The sequence below is a fragment of the Haliotis asinina genome, chromosome 10, assembly GCF_037392515.1.
Source record: "Haliotis asinina isolate JCU_RB_2024 chromosome 10, JCU_Hal_asi_v2, whole genome shotgun sequence".
Classification (NCBI taxonomy): domain Eukaryota; kingdom Metazoa; phylum Mollusca; class Gastropoda; order Lepetellida; family Haliotidae; genus Haliotis; species Haliotis asinina.
In genome coordinates, this window is record NC_090289.1 from 51,465,819 (window position 1) to 51,493,739 (window position 27,921).

A 27,921-nucleotide genomic window follows, 5' to 3' on the forward strand; every position below is an offset into this window, starting at 1 on the left:
ACCCTGTTGATGTACACTCATGCTCTTCCCACAGAGGTTACTTATATCTTCCTACGAACCTCTGTTCTAATACGGCACTTTCATGGTGTGAGTGTTCAAGATCCGTGATTGCACAACTGAATCAGATGGCAACCAGTGACGTTCTTTCAAAAGTAAACATTTGTAAGGCCTCAGTAATTTCCCTATGCATCGGGAAAACTAGAACCTCTTCCCCAACACGAGGCGCAAATGTTTCTTCCCGACCGAGCAGATCCATCAAAATGGTGATTCAATGGTGTCTCCATCACCCTCGTTGACAACAGACAACCTAGCTATTAAACTTGTGTGTCAGATCAACACAAGTCGCCAACATGCTTAGGTTAGTCAAGCAGGATGTAAGTCGATGTATCACGCATTCTGATTGGATGGAAAGAAGGGAGCTACTTTGAGTTGCGATTATTTGCGGCTAGGGGATTTTATGAGAACCAGCAAATACTGCTGTATTAGAACAGATGTTCGTAGGAAGATATGACAAGTAACCTCTATGGAAAGAGAATGATTTACACTAAAATCCCTACATAAACCTAGGTCTCTTACAAGAAGCATCAGCCTATACTAATTAAGAATCTTTATAAGGAATGATGGGTGTGGTGAAATGGTGTAACGTCTTGTGCTTGATACTCCACTAATTTGCCACTTACATGTATGTTGCTGCTATTCCAGACTAATACTTCTTTTAGGCACATGGAAATAACATGCCAATTTTACCAGGTAACAATAAGTTGATACTTATAATGACTTTTGCCATAAATCGACAAAAAGTAACTTTTAACCTTCCATTTTCCGGCCTGACATATAACACTATCCATCCATTCATAAAAAGATGCAGAAAATGAAGCTGAATTAGTTTCTGGAATCATGTCAAAATACAAACATAAGTTTCCTCTAACATGCAAATTTCAGTCAGAAGACAAATGGGGTCAAATATGATTAGTTTAAGACAAATGATGATGGGAAATATGCAGTTTTCACCTCATTTCTTATGTCATGGTGTTGAATACACAAAGTTTTCAAATATTCAACATTTTATTTTACAATTTTTACATCAAGTTAAAGGTAATAATTTAAAATAACAGTTCAGAATCACTTTACATATCAAGTGGCATAATCAATGCAACAAAACCATCAAGGTAAAAGCAAGGAAACATCTGCATGACCAATAACAATGAGTATTATTTACAATCATGGATATCAGAAATATAAACAAGGAGTATCTCATGTTCACATTTTGTCACAGATGATCAAGGGCAAATCATCAATTTGATACTATCGTCTTCTGACATTCAACCGTAGTTATTGGCTATGGCTATGAAGGATGAAATGACATGGTCAGCTTTATAGTATGTTTTCCAAGAATAGTATAATTCCAATTCTGTAATAGTGTAAAGGCTTCTACAACAACAAGATCAGACAGAGCATCTTTGATCTTATCTCACCAAGATTAATAATCACAATGCAAGCCACAGTGGCCAATAAATGTTGAGCATAAGCTCCCTTCAAAGGCATAGTTACATAATCAGCTTTATAAGCTGGAAGAAAATATTCTTGAATCTGTTATTCCCATTTGTGTTGAAAACACACAGTACTGCAAGGAAATGTTCTACTGAAATCAGACTCCAGTAATTTGAGCCTACTTATTCATATCTGTTTTCATATCACACTGATGTTGCACTTGGGCCTCTCAAAGTCTGGTAATATTGACTAATGATGCAATAAATCTGGTTGAAAATATTCATTGTGAATATTTATTTCTGTAAATGACTATATAACTATAATCCTGATACTCCCCAAAAAAACCCAGCTATTACTGAAGCAAGTTTACAGTCATTTACCAAATGATAATCCATCTACCTCACAAATACTGCAGACCTATTTCTTCGTAACAGCCCAACAATGGCCCTTTAGGCAAAAATACCGATTCAACATTGACTTTTTCCCCTGCCAGTAACTACAGACGAGAAGATAAACACCGCCATAATAAGCATGTCCAGCTCTCAAAACTGATAAAGAACATTCTTTAATTTATTTGTATCTGAAAACCAGCTACTATAAACAAGGAGAAACATCCAACGTTAGTGAAGAAACACCCCAAGCAATGTATGTAAAAATCTCCAAAACTCCACATTTATTTCTCCAGCCTTCCTGTGCATTTAGAATCAAATGCTGTTGATGAGGATGTGTCCTGTTAGGTGCTAGACAATTTTGGGGAGAACAGTATGAAGGGCAGAAGTATGTGTATCCAGTCACACAGCTTATAGTGCATGTCTTGTAGTGCAGCAGGAAACAGCATCGAACATGCAGAGAGTGTCACAGTCTACATCTGCTGTGTTGAATTCCCATTATATGTCGTTCTGTCGTCATCATCATCATCATCCGCGTTCCTGAAGCGGTGAACTTTTCCCTCACTGCGACTAACGGCCCCAGGACCTCCTCCACCCCCTGCTCCTCGTCTTGGATATGCTCTGCAACAGAAGAACAGCTACATAACATGCTAAAACATATGCATATATTATAGGGCTGGCAGCTCAAGTACTTCCAGATGCTGTAGAATTCAAGACTTTATTCTATTCCATCATAAATATTTATCGCCCTACCTACATTAATAATGCCAACATAAAATTTAGATAAACCTGTAGAGGTTTCCAATTCTTTGATGAGAATCGTCCTTGGCGTACATATATTCATTTTCTGCTGCTGAAAATGTCATGTGACAGTTGTACCAATGTTTTTATAAAAAAAATGTACAATAAAATAAAGCCCTTTTTTGTTAATACGGTCCCTCCCCACGTGGAGTGACCCCTCTGCAATGCATGCACAGCCAACCAGGAAAGCATCCAAGCCTATATCATTCCATCTGTTGAATAAATCAGTGAACAGAATTGTGGGGAGGTGCGTGACCTTACCCCAAGAACATTTCTCTTCAAAGAATTGGAAACCTCTACAACTTTATCTAATTCTCTTTGGTAGAGATTGTCCTTGGGGGTACATATATGCATTAACTTACCCAAAGACCAGAGGCTAGGGAGGAGGGCATCCTGGCACAGTACCAAGAAATAGCGATCATAATTGTAAAAATTAACTTATGCCATAACATTCACCTGTGACCTGTCCCAAAGCTTCAGTGAGAGGCATTATTGGAGGGAACCAACAGGGAGGAAATGTACTGAGAACCGAGCACATAAGTGAAGCAATTGATCTTGAACATAGTGTGAACATGATAACCCTGCCCATATAGTGAAATGAAAAGAGAGCACTGAAAGGGGAAAAATTCAGCTCACAACAGACTGATACACTCGTATGAGAATTGAAAGCATATGTTAACAGCAGATATATCAATCATTCACAACTGAAAATAGCATCATCTGTCCCGATAACCAAGACTTGCTCTGACAATGTGGCAGGACACTGGAGAGAATGGAACGGCCAAATCTGCTTGAATGTGTATTGAGCTGATAGTGCTGCATAAAAGTGCTAGACTGGCTCCAAATAGTAGTGGAGCATATCTCCACAATGGGCAGTGCCGATGCAAAAGCCTTTGAAGTGGCCACTCCCCTGACAGAGTCAGCCGATAACCACTCAGGGGGAGGTTTGCCCTTAGCCATATACTCAGCACAAATGACCAAAATGAGCTAGCAAGGTAGGGTCTGTTTGCTAGCATGCAACCCAACCTTCCTGCCACCGTAACAGCAAAACAGGTGGGTAACTGTTCAGATTCCTTGTGTTTGTTTGATATAGACCTTGAGGGTCTTCAGGACATGCAACAGGTGAGCCCTCATTGCAGAGGTCGTAGACCAGTGTAGAATGCTGGGTAAGAGTAGGAAGTTCGACAGCAGCTGTCATATGGAAACCATTATTGATCTTCGGACTTTAAATATCTGAAAGCCATATACTGCCAACATAACATGTAAATTGGCAACACTTCACCCAGGTAAGAAATACAGCCTTCCATGTTAACAGCTGAATAGAAAAAGCCAACAGACACGAGAAAGTTGGACTTCAGGATACATGCCATGGCTGTGCATTTGTCCAACTGAAGACAAACCACCTGGAACTGAAAATACTCCAGGAGGCACTCGAAAACCAACTGCACAGCTCTCAGTTTTAAGACACTGATGTGAAGACTGGCTTCGGACCAGCATCCAGACACCGATAGTCTCTCCAAAACACGTCTCCAGCCTGAGAGGGATGGATCAGTTTGAACTCTTAGAGCTGGTGTCAGGATTTCCACAGGGATCCCTTTGGAGATATTCCCTACATCGGTCCACCACTGAAGGTGAGGAGACAACCACCTGGGAACTGTGAGATCTTCTGGGCGAGCCCACGGACTCGCCAAAGCTTGCTGTATAGGGCGTTTCCTCAACCCCACCCACTACATCACAGAAATGGTTGCCTCCATATGACCCAATTAACGGAGCCAAGTCTGGGGCTGTGAGAGGAATGAAAACACAATCTGCTGTACTCTTTTGACAGAGAGACAAGACTCTGTTGAGTTGTGAACCTTGCCCCAAGAAAATCCCAAGTCCTGGATGAGTACCAGGATGGATTTCTTAAGACTTATGATCCACCTCAGTCTAACTACAATGTCTATCACCATGTGGGTAGAATCTAGACTCGCTGGCTTGAGTTGGTGTACATAGCAACCTGTTGTCCAGGTATGGGTGACAACGCCTTCGCCTCTGGCGACTGTGCAAGGTTGTCCAGCACTAATATGAGCTTGGTGAACGCCCTGGAGGCAATTGATATGCTGAAAGAGAGCAACTTGAACTGGTAACACATCCTGTTGAAAGAGAACCAGAAGTACTGCATGAACGTGAGATGCATTGGCACATGTAGATACGCATCCTTTAGATGGATTCACATAAGCCAATCACCAGGTTGAACAGAGGAAATCACCAAGTGAAGTATCTCCATCTTGAAGGATGGAACCTCCAACATGCAATTCAACCCCCGAGACTGGGAAGGAACCCGCTGTCCTTCTTCGGAATGAGGAAGTATGTGGAATAAAACCCGGCCTTCTTCTCGCCTGGTGATATGCGCTCTATTGCGGACTTGTCCAGCAAAGCCTGAACTTCGTTGCACAGTAAGTATACCTTGACTGGACATGGCATTATGCCTTTGAACTCGGGTGGGCCTCGGTTCCACAGCAGTAAATGGCCTACACGAATGGTGGACAGTACCAAGAGTTTTATGTTGCATTCTCCCACTCTGGTTGGAATAGGGAGAGACAACCACCCACCATCAGCAGGAAGAGCTCACTACAGGAACACGGGAGCGAGAAACTCGCGGTTGCTCCAACAAGGAATCCTAGAAGGAAGTTGTTGCTGTAACAGTCTGAATGACCTGCCGTGCCCCCAGAAACAATGTCGCTTCCAGCTGATACGGAACAGCCAGCAAGGTCAATTGTGTTGCTGCTGAGTACCAAGAGGTAGAGAGCCACAGCTTGCGCATTCCCATGGCTCCGCACATCACCATGGAAGCCGATGACCTTAAAGAGTCTCGCGTCAGGTGAGCCTGCAGATAGCTGATGAAGAAGAACAACATTCGGTGAAACATCACCAATGTTCCCCTCCACCTCCAGAGTCGACCTTTGTGGTGAGGAAAGGTACGCCTTGTGGACCACAACTCGCACCTGCTGCATGGCATTCCGGTTGACTTCCTTGTAAGTCCAGTATACCTGCAGCAGGAGGGTGCCAGACTGGGCAGTGGTACTAACCATCCTTGCTTGGCAGTTGGAGCTGCACCTAAGGAAGTCGATCCTCCCCCGAGGGCAACCAAACTCGTCCAGCACCAGCACAAGGAATAAAAAATCATCCCCTCAACTGAACTAGTTCGGAAAGATCTAACCTGAGGCGAGAACCAACCGGCCTCTTCCAACAGGAAGAATTCAGTTGAGTCTGGGTGTGATGTCAGTACTGCGGCTTGAGGGGATACATTAGGCAATACATTGCCAAACCTCCCATAGAGCCGAGGTAAAGAGGAAAGCACCCTCGGGCTCCTCAACCTTCATATACCCAGCATCCAAACCCAAGTCAGAATCTGGGTCTCCCCGTGAAGAAGAGCCGAACCCAGACCCATCGGGAGGCCGAGCCACTGATGCAAAGGGCTGAAAAAACCCCAAAGAACCCTTCGCTCCAGTATTGGAGAAAACGCTTTCACCCTGGTCTCAAGACACAGGTGGAAGCACGAATGGAACCAGCTCCTCCACTCCCATGCGGAGGGGTGGTGCAGGGACTGGAACCCCAGGAATCCTCAGGTCCCCTCCTGCCTCTTGCAACTTCTTGTAAAAAGGGAAATCCGCTCCCTGTCTCTTCTGGGCTTGTGGGGAGAAACCCATAAACAACTCTCAAATATCAGGATTGTGGCCAGATTTTCTTGGCAACAACGGCATTTGTCATGCTTATTCTGCCTGAAGGCAGAACACATCGTAAACACCTGAAAGCAAACACAACAGCATGTAGCTGGCAGTTAACATAGAACAGCTAACATATTTGTACAAAATATTAAAAATTACATGAATAACCTGCATGTGACATGAATTGATACTTGAATGCAATATTTCAACACAAAGCACACTAATCTTCCCACGATGGAATAGCAACATCTGCATAAACCATGATAAAGTAGGTGTAAATGTCAATACAAAGTTCGATAGTCAGCAAAGAGCACTATCGAACATGTGTGAATGATGATACGGGTTTGGATGCTTGCCCTGTTGGCTGCGCATGCGTGGCAGAGGGGTGACTCAATGTGGTAAGGGGCTGTATAATGAACAAAAAAAGGGCCTTTTGTTTATTGTACAATATTTTATCGAAACATTGATACAACTGTCACATGACATTTTCTGCAGCAGGAAATGCATGTATGTACCCCATGATGATCTCTATGTGCAATTTTACAAGTTTACAATCAAGTTCAATTTTACACAGAAGTTTTAGATTCTCTGAATGTAGGAACACTTGGTTGTTCCAATACCCACCCTGTTCTTCGATCACCACCTGCAGCTCTGTCACTTTGGGTGGGGGTTCTGGGAGGGGGTGTGGAAGGAGATGATGAGAAGAAAGACCGCAAGATGTTCAACAGGAATAGGAAAGGAGCAAGGATCATTTGCAGTATGCCACCACTTGAGACAGCCCCTCCCCCTCCTCCGCTTGACCGTGCTGCAGATCTGGTGCCCTGGAAAAACACAGTACATTGTGAGTGAGTGAGTGAGTGAGTGAGAATGAGTGAGTGAGTGAGAATGAGTGAGTGAGTGAGTGAGCATAAATAACCTGCTTGTTTGACTTATGTATACTGTGAATTAATAGCTTGCTCAGTCCAGACATGTTCTATACATCATATAATATGTAGAACCTCATTCACTCACTCACTCACTGTCATGTATCTCTTCCTAAATGGGGCAGTCATAGTGCTACCATCTGCGCGCACATATCATGTACATTTGTCTGTAGTGAAATTATGGTATGGAAGTGGCTACAATACCTGTCAGTCAGCAATATTTCATGTTGATAGTAGGTACTCTTGACTTGACACCCTTTCACCAGAATTCCAGTTTTATCACACAATGTTGGTTTATAATTGTCAGGAAAGTCAGACATCATCTGCATTTCTCACTTGGGTGAAAACCCACAAACACAAACTACATGGTCACGCTTCACAAAGCTCTCATAAGAATAAGATCACTTAACTTTTCTTGTAGCCTTCATACCTCCAATACTGTAACATTGGAGGTACGAAGACTATGGGAAAAGTTACAAGAGCTTTGTGAAAAGGGGCCCTGGAACCCATTATCACATTTCTGGCTTGCCTAAAGGATGCAAGTCTATACATCATGTCAAGGGGCCATGACTTGACTTGACTGGCTCAAGAAACATGAGATGTTTTACTGCTTACTGGCATAACCATGACGACCGAGGAAGGAGCAAGCTGCAGATCGGCAAATGTCACTGACATGTCGGCATCAGAGAATGTTCGTCTTGGAAACGTAGTAGAAAGGGTCACTGGGCTTCCAACATGCTGAAAACAAACAGAAATAAATTGTTCCTAAAAATGCCAACCCTGAACTGATCGAAGGTTGAAAACAAACACCAGATGTTACATGTTGTATACAAAGGGTTAATTGACATACCTGTGACACAAAGTTGTAGGCTTCTTGTAGGTTGTTTCGAGATGGGAACTGCTGGGTGACTGAGGAACCATCTGGTAAGCGGAACTGTATTCTTGCTGTCTCACTGGAAGTAAGGTTACCACCAGGATGTAATTTTCTACATAAAATTGATATTTCATACTTATCCTGACTCATGCTTAATTGCTTATCTCCACTTCCTGGCGAAGGTAGTGGAACACCTGAAATCCCTTGAAGTTCCCTTCTAAAAGAAGCGGGCGTAAAATTCACACTCACTCTCTTCCCAGCACATGATCAACTTTACTCTCTCCTATAATCGCCCAACACGAGAATACTAGAATTCAGCGTGTCTGGGAGGGGCGGCTGGGACGGCCTTCGCCATGAGTCAGGATTATTCAGAAAATTACATATTTTTCCTTATCCTGACTCAAGCTTAATTGCTTACAGAATCAGGCAGATTCGCTCATCCATGTATTACCTCGCACATGATCAACTTTACTCTTCATTGTAGATTTTGGGGGGAATCACATCCAGTCGAACGTGTCTTCCATCAAAGGCTTTGTTGACTGGCACATGATTACATTGAAAAGTAACTGGCATCCCGCTAGTTTCTGATGCAACTAAATGTCAAGATATTGCAATCGAGACTAGTTGAGACACTTCTTCATGAACAAGTATCTTCATTATGAGTACAGGGTCACAATGACTCATGCTAGTCTGTTTAAAAGGTGTGCATGGACTTTCCACCAAAATACTTCGCAGAGCGTCTGGCTTCCACAACTCACATGATAAATCGGATGAGTTCAGTCAGTGTCGTCTGGGAACTGTTAGTTGCTGAGCAACAACAAGTGGCCCAAACTGATGAATGCCAGAGACATCCTTTGTGGCTATGTCTCGTAGATAATGATTGGCAAACACTAAAGCAACCCTCCATTACAGTTGATAGCGAGCAATTCCCATGTAGCGCTAGTGTAGAGGCTCTGACTTCGTGTGGGTTAGGGGCTCAAGGAGGATCTAATCCTGCTGCTTTATATGCTCTAAGTATATGCTCTAATCCACACTGAGATAGTGTTGCGGGATACTTCCGTAAGTGTCTCAGTGGATATAGAGATAAACAGGTGCTTGAAATGTTGCCTTCTAGATTTGGTACGTATGATGTATATCTTCAATGCTCTGACTGGACAAAATGATAAATCTTGAGTATCATGAGGTTTCAGAATTGAAGATAATACCGGGTATGTGGAATCGTCTATCCAGTTGACCTGGTAGTTGATTTTCCGCAATGGAATCCCATCATAGACCCGGATGAGCTGTCTGCTGATGATTTGCATCAAAGCTTGTGCGGTTGAAGTCTAGAGCATGAATTTGAGACATGCGTGCAGCTGTAGCTAAGGCAAGTCAAAACAACGTCTTCTGAATTAGCAGTTCAAATGAGGTCTGATAAAGTAGTTCATACCCATCACTTGTGAGATGTTGAAGTGCAATGTTTAGATCCCATGCTGTTGACCTTTCAACTTGAAGGAGTGTAGGTACTTCAGTCGGCTTGGTTTCCGTTTCCATGGTGACGACTGAGCTGAGAGCTGCCAAGTATGTAGATAATGTAGAGCCTTTCAGATCTCTGGAATGTCATAAGTGACATAAATATTCTGCTATCTGCAGATATGTTGCCTTCAGCTGTCTCAGTAGTCATGAGGTCCAAGTATTGAAGACTAGGCCGGAAGGCGGAACTGTCTGTCCGGTTCACCTGACAGTTGTCTGATTTTCTCGATAACTCTTGGTAGCAGCACTGGAGGGGGAAACATGAATGCGTTTAGTCCTTCCCACGAGATGCCAAGAGCGTTTGATGCCCAAGGTAATGGATCTGGTACCGGCCACACAAAGGTTGCTGTCTGTTAGTTGAACCTTGTTGCAAATAAGTCTATTTGCAGTGATCTGAACCTCCAGCTGATTAGTTGAAACATCTCTCGATGCAGCATGTACTGTGTTGGTGATAGATGAAGAGGGCGAGATAAGGCGTCTGCCATATGCATGATGTTGCAGGCTCCTGGTATCTGAGATACTTTTATTTGAAGATTCAGACTGTCGACCACGTCAAAGAGTAGATAATGGAGGTCTCATTGACCCTTGTTTACGTAGAAGGCTACTGTTGAGTTGAGCTGGATCATCAGTAACATGTCTCTCGGTGTTGTCAACCAATGATGGATAACATGCATCACCACTTTCATCTCCAACTAGTTGATGTGAAGAACTCAATCTTCTTTCTTCCAGAATCCTGCTGCAACCTCGTTGTTTAGATGGGCATTTCATCCTAGAAGAGATGTGTTATAGGTTATAGAATGCAGGCTCTAATATGTAAATTCCTGTGCAAACATTGACTGGCAAGTCTACCATAGCAGATATGGTCTCAAGATGTCCAGCATCGTAAACCAGTCAGGACATGAAACCATGACTCAGGAACCGCTGTCATAGATGTAGTAGTAGTAGTCTTCGTCTGGTCATATCCGGAGGTGACGTGAGCAGATCGAGTAGACATCACTGACATAGTGATAACGGAGGGAGTAGAACTTGTTCTAATCATCGGCTTGAACTTCGACCCACCGATCCTGGGACTGCGATGTATCTCAACGTAGTGATGAATCAAATTCCGAGGAGTTAGATTCGAGCTGAGTTAGTAGTCTGATAGTGAAGTCCAACTGTAGACTGAGTTGACTTCTCCCATGATGAGCATGTATGCCGTGAAGATGCGTCATTCTTCATCTTCAGATCATCATTCCAAGGAAGTCTATTTATAGCTGGCTGGCTGTCCAATCAGAAAGTGCCATTCATTGCTGCAAGCCTCATCATAGGCAACATTGAGCCTGCTGTAGAAGATCTCTATGACCTCTGAACAATCAAATGATGCTGTAGACAGCTAATCTAGCGTGTAAACAACATCTTTCCATCGTTGAATGACTGTAGGTCAAATGTAGACGACTTCTTAACACTGGAAAATTAACATCACATTCTTTAGCAGGGCGTTGTCTCTCGAGGACCAATCAGATTGTAGATGTAACGTCATTGGCTTTCCTTACAGGGCGTTGTCTCTCGGGGACCTATCAGATTGTAGACATGACATCACTGGTGTAGCAGATAACTGATCATCGTGAAATCTTGTACAAACGGTGATACTCTTGCTAGTTTTTAGGGTTGTCTGTAACCATGCTGATTAGCGAGCTCGTGTCTACATGAGTAAAGTGCATGAAAAAATTTCTGCCGCTTGAAGCTGATGTAGACAAATTGTCTTTCAGGTAGATGTTGTGGAATTTTTCCACTGAAGATAATACCGTCATCTCTTGTGATCAGAGGTGTAGTTTGTAGTGGTATGTTGCAGTCATCTTGAAGAATCTTCATGACATATTCATCGTTGAGAATTCCCCGCTTCTTCCAGTCAAGTTGAAGACATTCACCGACTGGAGACGGTTGTATGATGGAAAACTCGAGTCGTTCCGCCCCTGATCTTTAATGCTTACCTCCTGGATGCTCCGGTACTGAACTTCTTATCTCTCGTTCACTGGACTCTGAATTGTTAGTGTAATGCTGACTTGTCTGCTTGAGCACCACTGTCAAGGTGTCGATGGACTTGATCATCATGACTTGTCTAAAGTCTTGGGCAATCATCCTTGCTACCTCTTCAATCTTGACAAGGGAGTAGATTCAGTCCCGCTTGTTGAAACTTGGATACTGACTTGAATGCCGTATATAACTTCTAAGAAATCATAGATAAAGAAGCTATCACCGAAATGTTAACGCATGTCTTGATTCTTCATCCTATAAGTGTTGGGTCAATTGGAATCCTTGGTTGGTGAGTCCAGACCATTCATGATCTACGATGTGACTTCCGAGTCCGAAAAGAGGGCTTCCTCTGTCTTCATCCTTCCATGAGTGCGACACAGTTGATGGATGCTGATAATCCTTCATATCTGAGTCCAGGTCTAACCGTTTTATTTCACTAGATTACACATGGCTAATATGAGCCGACATTGCTTATGTCTAGCACGTCTGTGAACAGGCCGTAAATGTAAAAAGAATTCTGCTTCAAACAATTTAATGCAAAATTTAAAACGAGTATGAGCAGAACTGAGACTAAGTCTCAGTGGATGAAATATGTGTTAAAAAAAAGCACAATAATCACAAATTTATAAAATAATAATAAACATATACAAGCCAATAACCACATACAACACAAATTTAGTTAGAAAAACCAAAAGAATGAAAAACTTATTAACGTATACGGGATCCAAGGTGCCTCCAGCCGCCCTCGTCGGGCAATAGGCAGAGAGTGAAGTATCATGGCCAATCAGCTGACCATGTGCTGGGAAGGGAGGTAATACATGGGTGAGTGTGAATTCTATGTCTGCTTCTTTTAGAAGGGAACTTCAAGGGATTCCAGGTGTTCCACTACCTTCGCCAGGAAGAGGAGATAAGCAATTAAGCATGAGTCAGGATAAGGAAAAATTAAACATACTCAGCAGATTCAGCTCACTGAACAACATCTATATATTTATGTCTAACTTTGTAGGCATGTAATTCAAAACCAAAATGGTGTTCAGTAGTAAATGTTTATTTGGCTTATTCACATACTATGACATTCCTAAACCATAGAAAAAATAGTTCCTAAAGATTAAACTCATGGACTTGAATTTCAGGAGCCACATCAAGGGACATGCTAACTATTGTGTTTAGTGCTGATGATGCTCACATACTTATCTCCTCCTGTGTCTAACAAGGGAGGGTTACCTTCTTTCAGCCTCCGCCTTTGCTGCTGCTTGTTGTTGGGCCATTAGTTTGGCTCGCTTTGCCTCCTCTTGTGTCTTCTCCCTATCTGCCTTCTCTTTGTTGAAACGTGCTGCTCTCTCTGCCCTGTATCACATCACAAGAGTACAACACAATCCCTTAAATCGTTTCTGTAAGTTTGAGGATAATTCCATGAATTACTCTGAGTAAAGATAAACTCTACACAGAGTAAACAATCACTGTTCAAAAACATGGTTTCTTTAAATATACTGAATTTGTCAAAACAATAATAGTCCCTGTTTTCACAGCTTGAATTTGCTGCAGGTCATTAGTTTTTTACAAGCCACCAGGTCTTGCATCTATTAACTAGTAGCTACTCTTCCTGCATGGGGCTCCAGGGTGGAATGGGTAAGTAAAGCTGACTGCACCAAACACTCACTCACTCATCACTTCACCTACCTGTCTCTGGCGATCTGTTCTCTAATCCGCTCTCGAGCCTTTTTGTCATCCTCCCTGTCCTTTTTCAGCTGTTGTGCTGTTTCTTTCAGCTCACGTTCCTGCTGGAACTGTTTCAGCTTCTGGACCTCGTGGCCTAGCTTGATCCTCTCTTTCTCCTTCCTCTTGGCTTCCTGAAACACCAGACTATCTTGTAACACTGGTCTGTGAAGCTTAGATTTACATCACACCATCTTGTAGCATTGGTGTGTGTAGCTTAGTGTTACACCAGACCCTCTTATAGAACTGGTCTGTGTAGCTTAGTGTTACATCACACCATCTTGTAGCACTGATGTCCACAGCTTAGTGTTGCCTCTTGAAGCACTAGTCTGCGCAGTTTCGTGTTACATCACACCATCTTGTAGAACTGATGTCCACAGCTTAGTGTTACACCAGACCATCTTGTAGCATGATGTGTGTAGCTGAGTGTTACACATCACCATCTTGTAGCATTGATGTGAGTAACTTAGTGTTACACATCATACCATCTTGTAGCATTGGTCTGTGTAGCTTAGAGTGGCACCTCATGATCTTGTCGCATTGGTCTGTGTAGCTTAGTGTTACACCAGACCATCTTGTAGCATTGGTGTATGTAGCTTAGTGTTACACCAGACCCTCTTGTAGCACTAGTCTGTGTAGCTTAGTGTTACACCACACCCTCTTGTAGCATTGATGTGTGTAGCTTAGTGTTACACCACCATCTTGTAGCATTGATGTGTGTAATTTAGTGCTACACCACACCCTCTTGTAGCACTGATCTGTGTAGCTTAGTGTTTTCCACACCATCTTGTAGCAATTGTCTGTGTAGCATAGTGTTACACAGCACCATCTTGCAGTATTGGCATGTGTAGCTTAGTGTTACACCACACCTTCTTGTAGCACTGGTCTGTGTAGCTTAGTGTTACCTTACACCATACAAGAGAGCCTCCTGCAGCACTGGTGTGTGAAGCCTGTGCAGGAAGCCAGACACTGCTAAAGCAGAATGTGCTTACCTCCTCCTCTTGCTTCATCTTCTCCAGCCTCTTCTGTTCAATTATCATCTTGGCTCTATAATAAACCACAAAAAATGGATGATAAGGATACAAATGACAATAATGTAATTTAAACCATTCATGTGTTAATGAACAACTTTTCATTTGTCACCTAACTTAATTTAGGAATAGACCTGTGAAGGTCCAGGGTAGAATAGTCCTTCAGCAACCCATGCTTGCCATAAAAGGCGACTATGCTTGTCGTAAGAGGTGACTAATGGGATTGGGTGGTCAGCTTCGCTGACTTGGTTGACACATGTCATCGGTTCCCAATTGCACAGATCGATGCTCAGGTTGTTGATCACTGGATTGTCTGGTCCAGCCTTGATTATTTATAGACTGCTGCCACATAGCTGGAATATTGCTGAGTGCAGCGTAAAACTGAACTCACTCACTAATTCAGGAATAATTTAGAGAGTCTTTCTCTTGGTTGTTTATGAATATTTTGGTATCACAATGGACACCATGGACTTGGTGCACAGGTGTAATGCTCATTTTCAGGTATTGCTTGTATCAGTTTGGTACCAAGATGTTACCTTGGTAACACTTCCATATAAAACATTTCACCTGATGCCAAATCAACCCAACTTTAACATTACAAAAGTCTCTTCACACTGATCAAGATGATATCAACAATACTCCCCATATGTTGACTTGTGGATGTGTGCAATATTACCAGTAAATCTCAATACAGTTTTCCCCAAACAATTTTGTAGTGCATTGTTGTTGTTTTTGTTGTCTTGGTTGGTAATCCTTGGAAGTTTATTAATCCTGATTGCAAAATACTACCAACCAGACAGCAAACACAACATATAAGTCTCAACAAATCGTTCTGTTTTTACACCATTTTCATTGTAAACCATCAGATCTCTTAGCAGACAAAATTTGTCTTTCTTAACCAGTAAAAAGACAGTTTTGCATGACTAGCCACATACTGCAATATGCCAGCTCATATCACAATATATCCCCCCAAAATATTTTAGTAATACCCACTCCTATGGCTTTGTTCTATTTTCAAGACAATCTGGTCCTTACTTCTCCACTTTGCTCTCATGGTCAAGCTTTGGTATCTTGGCTTGACTTTCAGCACCATCATTCCCATCGCCAGACACAGAGGTTGATGCTGCAGCAGGCTCTGTTACTTGTGCTGCTGCTGCTGCTGCCGCTGCAGGTTCTGTCCGGCTGGGCTCTGATGGAGGGACATTTGCTGGTGTTGCTGGAGACTTGACCTGATGTGTCTGAATCGCAAAAGAGAACTCACAAGATTCGCTCTCTTGTCATTTACATACCATCTACAAACATTAAATTTGAAATTATAAATTCCATACAAACTTTCCAGCTTATCAAACTGATTTGGCAGACTGAGGATGCCTCAGCCAAAAATGTGACAATGTAACCCAAGATTTGACATTAATGGCATCTAGTCACCAGCTCTAACCCTGTATTCAGAAAAGCTGTGTTAGAGAGATATAACCCATTCATTTGTTAAGTTGTTACTCTGAAACATGTTCCTTCATCTAAATGTTTTGATGAGGCAGAAAACCCAATAAGTATGGTTCATTGTTTGGAATAAAGAAATGATGAAGCTGTGTGCCTACCTGTACAACAGACTTAACCTTATCCAAAAACTCTGCTTCTCCTAGGTAACCCCCGGTTACCTCCAGAGGGACGCCATTAGCACCAATGAAAAATGTTGATGGGACAACTACAACAGGGTCTGGGTGCTGGTGAAGGCACGTAACTCTGTGACTTGGAATAAACTGACTTTACAAGCAGATACTGTTCAATTGTTACAATGCTTTTGGGTAAAATGCGAATGTTTTGCATTTTGAAATATCTAACATTTGCTGGTTTTGTCTAGTGTGGATGAGATGAGTAAGAGTCAACTAGTGGTGTTCCAATTAAATTGGAAAACAACCAAGTAATTGATCACAGTTTCTCATGATCAAACAATTTTGGAACCACAGTAATAGAGCTTGAAATGCTTAAACATATCTTGGATGTTGTCAGGACCTGAAAGTGTGTTTGATTCTTAGACAACTCATGAAATCTCATGTCTGATTATTTCTTGAAGACACTTGGAGGTTTTTGTTCATTTATTAGTCATCAGTTTAAAGTAGCAAAAGTCGCAAGGTGCATCATTTTACGCTGGATATGAAATATGAAAATACAATTTGCGCAGTTTCTAAATAAAACAAAAACAAAAAGAGAACCAAATGTTTTTCTTATCTGCAATAATAAAATGGAGAGGAAAATCTTAAAAAGGACCCAAACCTATTTTTTTCGCTGATTGCTTGTTGGTATTGAACCAATCACTAATTGTGAGATTCCAACCAAGTCTTAATACTAGAGTCAACCACAGGACTTCAGCACATTGAGTAAAAATTGTCACCTCTTGGTTATCCCTGGTCCCTATCAGGAAGTGAACAAGATGCAGGAATTACCGGTACCATTTCTCAGTCTGGTCATTACTTACTTTCACTGATCAAGTTTTCAAGATTGGCAAGATTGGTTTTAACAAGTTAAGGCTAAAATAGGCTTGGTTCTCCAGCACTGCTGTATCATCAAAAGGCCTTCTGCACATTTACTGGGGTACCGGGGTAGAAATACTAGAATAGGCCTTCAGCAACCCATGCTTGTCACAAAAGGTGACCATGATTGTCGTAAGAGGCGACTAACGGGATCAGGTGGTCAGGCTCCCTGACGTGGTAGACACATGTCATCGGTTCCTAATTGCGCAGATCAATGCTCATGTTGTTGATCACTGGATTGTCTGGTCCAGACTCAGTTATATAAAAACCTCTGCCATATAGCTGGAATATTGCTGAGTGTGGCGTAAAACCAAACTCACTCACTAACTCACTATTTCATAGTCATGGTCATGTCTCTAGAAATAGTGCATTAGTTATGCTGTTTGCAATTGGTAAATATGAAAGTTTGACCAATCAACTGAATACTAATTTTCTACTGCGATCAAAGGGTCATCACTATTGTACCTATCATGATTATCATGCAACACATGGATTGTGTAGATCTATCATGCTGTTCGCACAGTTAAGCCATGATGGGATGATCAGCAAATGCCAGCTGAGAAATTTAATACAAATCATAATGAAAGGATACAGATCTGTGAGAAAAAGCCACACTCATCACTGAAAAGCAGAAATTAATCAATAGTTAAAACTGAGAATGTGAACAGAAAATTGAGAAATTAAACATCATCGTTTTAAAATAATGTCATCTTAAGTTCATAAAAGTTTCTATTACTGTACTGATGAGTCCAAAAGTATCGGTCTGAAATGTTGTGACTCGATTACATTGGAATTACAGTCTGTACAAAAAAATTCAAAATGACTAAACCTGTTGGCTTTGATTTTGACAGCAACACATCCTTCTTGTTCACATAATTCAGTAACTTGTGTGTCTTCCCATGTGCCATTCATCTGTTTTGACAAGTCATCTTCACCTGCAAGAAGTCAGGAACAGCTTCAAGTTCACCACTCTGACATACCCTACTATAGTTGGTCATGTTTCAACAAATGCAATCTTATATTAAAGGTAGAGGCAAAGCAGATAATGGAGCAGTATTGTATGAGCATTTGTGCCTACAAAATGAACAAATTAATGGAATTCTATTACTCACTACACTAAGGTTGCTGCTCATGAAGTACTGCACTCCAATCAAAGTAGGAAAGAAGGAAATATTTACTTAAAGTTCACATGCAACCAAAAAATCAAACATAATTAAAACACAATTATCCCTTATTCATGACATATAATATACACTGCCGCTTGTAAAAAAAACAAATAAACAAAATTATAAGCGTACAATTGCGATTCAAAAGTGCAATATTTTGTACTTGGGCTTACTTCCCTCGAAACGAAGCCCTTGGGAGACCGAACCCAGTCATAGCGGGTGGGGGTGCACTCAAGTGTAACGACAACTTCCAATTGGCTGGTTCATTTACCGTTACGCTGAGGGCTCATTGTGTGTACGGAAAGATGATCTGTTTGATGGGCATTTTAGAAGTATGGTGAGTCACAAGAAAATGAGATTCTTTATGGATAACAACTTCATTTATTGTACTTGATGTGTCATTTCAGTATGGATTCATATACCGTTGTCAAACAAAATCATTTACACTAGAAGAAGTTGTTATCCATAAAGAATGTATATAGAGATATTGGGTTTTGGAAATTAATGTTCTATGAATTTGCGTTCGATCCAATCAAAAATCATATCAGTAGAGATGGTGAAATACTGCATGGCTAGAAACTGCCATTCGTCCAAGTACAAACCAGGACTTGAAACTGACAAGAGTTTGCACCAGTTTCCGTTCAGATCCAGTCATTTGAGAAAAATGGATGAAGTTTGTTTGCAACCAACAGACATAAAAACATGTCATGCATCCATGTGTGTGTATGTTTGTCTAATTACATAATGTGGCAGAGACAGGACTGGGGTATGCATACTGTTCAAGCTCCATGAACCTATTCACTGTGCATGCATTATGGGCGCAGGGCAGCATAGCTGTTGAAACCACTTTTCCCCCAGTGCTGGGGGAAATATAGTGAATCGTTTGAACTCTGATTTCGTGGGCTTTTTTGCATCGCATCTTTTCAACTTTATAGGTTGAATTGGCATTTTTCATGATTTGTTTCGGTAAGTGCATACCAAAAGGTATCAGAACCTGCAAAGATGTGTTTAACGTTGCATGTGACCTTTAAAAAGGATCAATATCCAACAAGATGAAAAGGTTGTTCATAATGCACTTTTCATCATAAAGAGAAAGTTCCAGAGGGTACATAATACACAAACGAGTCCTTCCTTTTAGTGATATATCTATTTTATCTCCTTCTATCTGGAAAATAAATTCACACCTTAAAGCAACCCCCTTTACAGTTCTCTATTAAAAAGCAAAAACCTGATATTGCTTACATCAAGAAACAGATTAAACAGTACTATGATTTCACAAAATATGCATACCGGTTATCAGGTGAAGAAGACATTTTGTTAAATTCTGGTCCTCCCTACATGATTTATTGAGAGTATGATGTCTTTTACTGTTATCAATTATCTCTACTGTACATCAGAAGCTAGTCTTTATAACTTATTCAGAATACATGTATTCATTTTGTGTGTCTGAATATTGTGAATCATGTCTGTATGTTGAAAAAAATATAAAAAAAAAATAAAAAAATTCTAGACTTGACTATGACTGTAAAGAATGGTAAAGCCACTAAGAAGATGAATACAAACAATACACAAGAATACAAAACTTATGATCATGCTCAAAACTTAATGATGACAGACAGACACTCAGTAGTTACAACCCAGTGGCCCAAACTAAAATTGAAGTTGCTCAATTACAAGTATTGGCCATGTGACATGATAGTATGGTTTTACATATGATTTACAGATGGACATTAAATATTTTATGAAAATGGCAACAGATTTGATAATATCAGCATTATTAGAATTATGTACATCATACATCATTTGTGGGACATCATTACAGCATTTTAAATACTTCTTTCAGTAGGCAGAGAAAGCCTCACAGATTAATAGTCAGCGACGTTCATCTTCAGTTTTACCAAATGAACAATAAGAACATGCTAAATCTTTCAATGTATTATCATGCATATTTAAAGCATGTTGACAGTTTCTAAATTTACACAAAATTGTAAATGATTAGTTTCTTACGAAGACTGTAATCAACATCTGTCAAGTCAAAGCTGTAAGCAAATCTTGACCAATGAAGGTCTGAAATGAAGTATTATTGATCTTACAAGTATATTTATCAATTGATATCTTGTTCTTGTCTCAAATACATTTAATGGTGTTGGATTGCATAAAATAATTCAGCTTACTTGTATGTATGGATTATCCATATATAATAACTGGGCCTACCTTTAGAATACAGCATCACAAACTTTAAAAACACATCATAATACTATTTTACGTAATTACAAGTGATTTTCTTCAAAAGTATGTTCTTGAAACAATGCCCTATGACGCTGGCTTAGCAACAAGGTCGTATAAGCTCCGCTCACTGATGTTTCATCTCTACCAGCTATGTCATTACAGAAACCCAATGATGTTGCGAGTTTCCAGTAGTAGTTCCCGGAGGAGGTGCAATTTTTTGCAAGCACCAGTTTTAAATATTTTTTCTTTCTTGACTAATATGCTCATATTTCTTTGTATTAAGAGGTGCTGAGGTGTTATATTTTGTGTATTCATATATTTTGTATTTTTAAATTCTAGTAAGAATGACTAACATTGGACACATTGCGCCATGTTTTATTATTTGCAGTTTTGGTCAATTAAAATAAGCTAAACATATTCTATATTTCGGTTACAAACGTAACTATTTGGATCAAAGGAATAATAACTGTAAACTAATATACATACATATCTTTGTCATTCAGTAATTTGCACCATTACAAGGAAATATTTATTTTTCGAAGTGGTAAGAATTCATTACACTGAATACGTCACCCATTTTCGTGCCGGTTCGGAGAGCGTATTCTATTTATTAGAATTATTCCAAGGGGTAGGTTTAGGTTTAGGTTTTGGTTTTGGTTTAGGGCTAGGTTTAGGTTTAGGTTTAGGTTTAGGGTTATGGTTATGGTTGGGGTTAGGGTTAGGGTTAGGGTTTAGGGTTAGGGTAAGGGACCTAATCCAATATAGTAGGTAAATGCATGAGTACCAATTGTTTTCCTTTTCCATTTTTAATACATGTACTTTGTTCACAAAGAAAAACGGGAGACCAAAAACGTCAAAAGTTAAATAAACGATGAAATGGTTTAATGTGTGGTTTGATGGAAATCGGCCTCCAGCAACTTTCACCTCTAGATCTACATATTTTCAATAATGACTCGAAGGATAACTCACCCTCGTGCCGTCACCAAACATGCCCATGTCTTACTCATTTCTTACCGCTATCCACATTATCCTTACTGTGTTCCCTAAAACACTTTTCTGTCACGAAAGCACACAATGATTTTATACAAGCATTCATTCATTCATGCATGCACCTTGAAATCGACATCTGACGTCTGACATCAACAACCGTTTTCAGTTCGAACCATATCGGCTCATTCAACACAGCATGGTATCTTGTAGATTATGGAATGGGACAATCGTGCCAAATGATATTGGGACCATTTGGCAACCATCTGTAGATTGAAAGCATGAGCCACCAAGACTACCCGTAACCTTCGTAATTGTCCGCAACCTATTCGACTCTTTCCATTCATTTCCGTGACGTCACAGGAATGACTAGCTAAATTTGCACATTGTGCAACAATGTGGACGTAGCTCAGTTGGTTAGCTGTCGGGCTAACAATCTGAAGGTCGCGGGTTCTCACAAACTGGTTGCCTGTCTGACATGTGACCTATGGCTGGGAATGTCCCCACGAGAAATTGTGGTGCTGAATTCTAAAGGTGCTCCAATAACTGTTTTCACTTTCTGTTACGAGGTTTGGATTGGTTGTTTAACTTAACTGCATTTTACAATAACAGGGAGTTGTTTTAACTTGCAAACAACAAGGTACACATACAGAATACCAAAAAAGGCAGAAACGACACATTAAATACTGAGGTGTATTTTAATAAATTTTTATGGATTCAGTTGACACCATTTAATTCTTGACTCACATTACGTTTACTTAGAAACAGAATATTTTTCATGAGCCACCTCTGTTTGGGTCCCTATGTACGGGTATACAATTTTTAATTTTTTTTTATATCATATTTCACATTTTCAGTTATTTTACTTCCTAAACGAGACGTATTCATAACTAACACTTTCATTGTGATAAAACAGTTTGAAAACTATTTTCACCATTTCTCTGATTTTGACCACAGAAGAAATATTACCTGCGATGTAGACAATAAAAATACTGTTTCGAACTTTTGCTGCTTGTATAGCTTCGGGAATAGCTCCTTCAAACCACTTCATTGTTCTAGAAAAATATGCAAATCATGGAAATCTACGTGTTTTCCCACCGATGGTTTCTTTCCGGAAGTTATCCTTTCTTGAGCGAGTGTTCCGCCAAGGGGAATAACTCCCAATACATTTGGTCTCGCGTATGCATAATGTTGTCAACTTTCACCGTCCGTACTCGGCGGAAATAGCTAAAAATAGGAAAGAAGGAATTGGCTGGTACTTAGAGAATCACAATCTGTATTCAAGGATTAAAACGTTGTATTACTTAATTCTTGTCTTTAAACCACTTAACTAAACCACTAGTCAGTGAAAAAAATGAACATGGACAAAATGGCGGAAGTACAGTGTGACAGACTGGACTGATCATTTGCATACTATCATACTATGTTTAGTCAGCTGATACAACAGGAAGATTAGGACTATGTCAGTGATGTCTCTTAATACGGTACGTATCATCTTGTTTCTTAAGATGTCATTGTTTAGTACATTTAAATCGGCGTGGTTCACGATTTGACAACAAAGCATGCCATTGGCGCAGTTACGGTCAGCTAAGCAAGTTTCCAAATATAGCTGCAAACAATACCCGAACAGAACGGAGGTCCGCTTTCCTCGTCATATCAGGCGAGTGAGACATTGAATGCACAGCTATCTACTGAATGGAATTTGACCCACACTGAATGGTCCTCCTTTCAACATGAAATGCATGTTTGAATAAGATGAATGTCAACATGTCCTCTGGGGTTAGTTAGTAGTTTTATACCATTACATATCGAAATATCAATATATTATTCTTTTTTATGTGAGGTCATGTGAGCCACTGAATACACTTTTGTTCACAATCACATGATTGTGTATCAAACTGTTGTAAGTACCATCTCGGTGCTGGAGCACACTATTACAGAATGAGTAATGGATCTACTGGATATGTAGCCAGTTACAAGGTATGAATATATTTCTCTAATTTGTGAAACATAAGCTAAACTGCATGACAAGGCAAGATCACACTTGTTTTTATTTAGAACATTGAATAGATTGATTTTGATGGCTATGTTATTGATTAAGTCACATCAGGTCTGGTCACATATACTATGATTAGTCTGTGTTCAGTATCTGACAGCAGGAAGTGATGTGATAATGTTGTAAGATGGATGGTTTAGAAACTTCATTTACTCCTCAAACATTCTGAAGTGGCTATGACTGCTAGATGAGTGATTCAGGAATCTCATTCTGGAATTTCATGCTAGCCATAGGTTTGGGCTATGGAATTGTCCAGTGGCGATCTAGTGGTTACATTCTTGGACTTGGCTGCTTGTTTTCTTCATTACTCTGATGGTAGTGATTGTTGTTCATGCATTCAATCACTGGTTTTCTTGGACACTACTCATGTCCATGTCCAAATTTGATCTCCTCAACAACTGAACACTATGTGTAAAATACTAAGCACTTGAACCATAATTTAGAAACCACACTTTCTTGTTATGTTATGTTTCTCTCAGTATTGTGCTCATCATGTTCACATTTGTATATGTGAAACAAAAAGATGAAGGCAACAGTAATGAATCATGTATGGCAATGTAGTGCTGCGACATTCAGCTACAAATTGACTTTTCCTTTGTGGGAGTTTAACAGAGAATGAACCTTAATAGAGCAAAGGTCATACTGTATGAACATTGAAGTTGATATTCAAATAGTACCATTACATCATAGAAGTGTCTGTTTCAATTAGTTAATCAGAGTAGCAGTTTGTCATTTGCATCAAATACATTTACTTATAGATGACTGACATGCATCAAATACATTTACTTATAGATGACTGACATGACAAACAAATGATGGATAAACATAGAAGGAGAGATTTCAAAATTTGTTCACGAACTTTAGGTGATCAAAGTGTCATTCATCAAGGGCCCAGTTGTTGAAGGGTGATGTTTCAGATGTGGAAGAAGAGTTGACCTCCCACAGTTTTAAGCAGGAATGAGGAAATAGTCTGTCTTTCATTATGTTACATTCATGAATAGTCTCATGGAAATGGTGTGAATATCAGAATGTGCTGATGATTTTGATTCCTGTCTTGTATCCCAGAAATGTAGACTGAGGCTCACGATGTCAGTTACTGGAAACATGACTGTGATTTGATTATTCACAGAACTGACTAGGACAGGTACTAGAAATTATACTTTCTTTAAAAGGTTTCTTCGGAATGAAGTTATACCTCAAACTACTAACAATTGCAAAATTCTGCATGGCCACAGCACAATTTGGTTGTAGCTTCCGTGGACTGAAAATAGAAACAGACAGATATGTTAATATTCCTGTAGATGAAAGAGTGAGCACTGGGTGTGTAATGAAGGATACATCAAAGATGAGTATAACTTTTGGATGGTTTGTGAACGGTACAAAACACTGCTCAAGAGGTATATTCCTACTAAATCCATATCATACCTTATGCGTGAGAAATTTAACATTTATTATGGATCAACTGATCTTAATGTCATTAGAGAGCTGGCCATGTATATCTGTAATGCAAACTGTCTCAGAATATCCTGCTGATTGATTATTATTTTATCTCTCTCCTTTTATATATTTATGCAGAAATTGTCATATAGATCATATGCTGACTGACCATCTGTCTGAACATAATTCTTCAAAAATAAGGATGTCTGACAGGAACATGTAAATAATTTTCACAACACACGTCCTGAGTAAACTATCCGGACACATGACTGGTCAAACTGATGGTCAAGCCAATATATTACTTAATTTTATGAACAGTTTTTATTTAGTATGCCAATATGCAGTCATAAGGATCAACTGGACAAATTGCCTTCTTCTGAATAAGGTTTTGTGTTACATTCCTGCATTGACAACTGGTGCACTAATGCAGGAGTGTCTGTCTCAAAGCTTATCATAGTTTCAGTGACCACTTCAGTTGGGTGAACACCACAATAACCTGTTCAGTCATAATATTGTTTTGTAGAGATGAGTTTAATGTATCAGTCCTTGGAATTCCTGATTCATAAGGAAGCAATTTATAACCACGATGACAAATATAGTTACAATATTGTCAAGATGTTGTGTGTGGCATTGAATTGAAAAATCATACGTTGATTAACATGCATAACCTCTCCCATATATATTCGTTGAAATGACCAGTGTGACACCTGTCCAGAATTATTTCACAGAGTGTATTCTTTATGAGTAGTTGAGACGCATCATCAGGGAGTGAGGGACCATATCCATGATGCTTTTCTACATTGAGGAAGAGCCTCTATCTTCAATGCTCAACCATCAGTTTAGATCTAAATATGACTATACACCACCATATTTAGTTTCTGTGACCATGTCTGTCACATGAGAAACAGGTTCAACATGAAAACATGAAATAAAGCTGTACCAGGTACCAGGTAATGGCATACTGCAGAGCAAATACCAAGTGCAGCGTGTAACAACAAGAAAAACCTCACGTGAACCTTAGTTAGATATATATTGTGTGATCTGATGATTAACCTTCTAACACCTCAGTAGACTAGTCTCTGAAATGAACATATTTTGCAGAAAAAAAGTTCATAGTAAGACAAAAGAAAGCGTAAAGGAAAGGAACCTTAGGTGTTCTTCTTTGCCTGAATCTGTGGAAATCTCTAGACTTCCCACATTTTCTTGACTTGCGTGGCTTGGATTATGGATATATTTTCTACAGGGACTGTACAACAGACTTGCACCTCACAGGCAAATTGGGTTATACTGGAGGTAATGATAGTAGTGCTTTGAGCAAGAAATTCATCCTTTATTGTGCTGTTAAAGTGGACTGTTTTTTTGCTATTATTATAAATCCTGTGTGTAAACATTTGCTATATATTTTAGTATTTAAACTAGGCAGGTCCAATAAAGGTCTGTAATTTAACTTTCTCTCTTATCATGCTTTCTTTAAACCATAGAAGTCATATTGTATATATATTTATGTAACAGTGAATCATCAATTTTAGCATGTTTAGTGTTGAAAGTCCTGACTTTGGATTGATAGTGATAATTTGATAAATGATGATATCCTTAATCATTATTCAGCATCACAGTGCACAGTCACAATGATATGAGCTAAATTATTTCACAAATGCTGTTTTAGGTAGTTTTGGGAATTGCTTAAAGGGGCACTGATGCGGAGCGAGTCATGTTTCTCACCAACGGTCTAATTATGAAACCAAGCAGCAAATTGGTTAGCACCTGCTACCTCGACCGTGACGGACAAAGGGACTAGGCTCTTGTCCACATTAGCAGAATTTCTTCACCCTAAAAAGTGAGGAGGCCAGATGCCCATCACATGCCGTTATTTTACAAGATCCATGGTATTCCATGTCTGATTGTAACAAAATATCACAGCAGTGTAGTTTTTTTTTCTGATGCCTGGATCGTATAGTCACTGATCCAATTTGATCCTATTTCTGTGTTTTTTACCTCAATATTTAATCATGTCTTGTGGAAATATGATGTCTACATACACGTAGCAAGCCATTTGTTTCATGTAAGTCCGAAAGATTGCAAAGCTTTATATTTATATAGTTTTGAGGATTGGCCCAGCTGTCATAGCAGACATCATATGTAAATTTTGGTAGCTACAACCCTGGTTTATTATCTATGATAATAAACACACACACAGTTGATTTAACTAAATTTGTAAACTGATAGCAATGACTTTGCCAGTGGTAGAGAAATCTGAAAATTTTCTTGTGTAAAAAAACTGATTATACCCATTTACCCAAGTACACAGCAAATACCTATGTGCACTTCTTATGTAACAACGAAGTTCCTTTGGTATCCTCAAAACAGTTTTTACCCATAAGTGTTTTCAGGGTGCATGCGACACAGAGAGTATATCTTCCTTGCTGTAACTCGCGTTTGATGGTATAAACCTACATGTGTTATTTGTCATTATTCACTTGATGGTCAGTTAATGGATTTATGACGGGTATAAATAGTGGTAACCACCACTAAAATTACTCGACATAGGTTCCCATTTGGCATTTCTCCTGTCTGGAGTAAATACTCAACATTATAAATTAAGGTCTGTAGTGACAAATGTATTGAATGTTATGCAATATGTGCATGTTAGTGATGCAAGAGGGTTTATCAGCTGAGTTACAAAAACAAACATCGATCGAGGGGTTAACCAATAACACACAGATTGATTAATTACTTCCGCAACGGATTTGTCAAAAAGGCAGTGTTTATCAGTAAAGATTTACGTAATCTATACTGAATACACCCTGTCGTAAAGTATGAGTGTAAAAACAACATTCTTCCTACAAAGAATTAACCGCCACTTCCTTGATTGATTGTTGCTCATTATTGGCTAACTAATGCCGGACATCATACAGTTAGTTACCAGGTGTGCTGTTCTAGGTGACCAGTGAGATTATGTATACATCTGTGTGAAAAATTCTCAAATGATGTGTCACTTTTTCGCATATTAGAATGTTGAAAGACACAACACATAGAGCAGGATTATTTACCAGCT

General features: G+C 39.8%; 3 protein-coding genes across 4 annotated transcripts in view; 2 read left to right on the forward strand and 1 right to left on the reverse strand.

Annotated features, from left to right (window-relative positions):
* LOC137298113 (cytospin-A-like) overlaps positions 1–27,921 on the forward strand; it is a 124,392-nt gene that overhangs the window by 4,871 nt on the left and 91,600 nt on the right. The window lies entirely within an intron of this gene.
* On the reverse strand, positions 1,047–22,540 carry LOC137298115 (UBX domain-containing protein 4-like). The gene is made up of 12 exons (XM_067830211.1): positions 22,343–22,540; positions 17,821–17,926; positions 17,584–17,612; positions 16,059–16,177; positions 15,496–15,698; positions 14,422–14,476; positions 13,394–13,563; positions 12,938–13,060; positions 8,165–8,267; positions 7,930–8,052; positions 7,016–7,212; positions 1,047–2,501 (listed from the first exon to the last, which is right to left on the reverse strand). Exons 1-12 carry the CDS (start codon positions 22,422–22,424, stop codon positions 2,354–2,356), a joined length of 1,458 nt encoding a protein of 485 aa, XP_067686312.1. The 5' UTR covers positions 22,425–22,540; the 3' UTR covers positions 1,047–2,353.
* LOC137298116 (stAR-related lipid transfer protein 3-like) overlaps positions 22,539–27,921 on the forward strand; it is a 56,495-nt gene continuing 51,112 nt past the window's right edge. The window contains exon 1 of one of the 2 annotated variants that reach the window (XM_067830212.1): positions 22,539–22,857. In XM_067830212.1, coding sequence (XP_067686313.1) covers positions 22,834–22,857 — 24 coding nt within the window. In that variant the 5' untranslated portion in view covers positions 22,539–22,833. Of the gene's footprint in view, positions 22,858–23,001; positions 23,153–27,921 lie in introns of those variants that run through there. The other variant, XM_067830213.1, reaches the window with a different exon arrangement.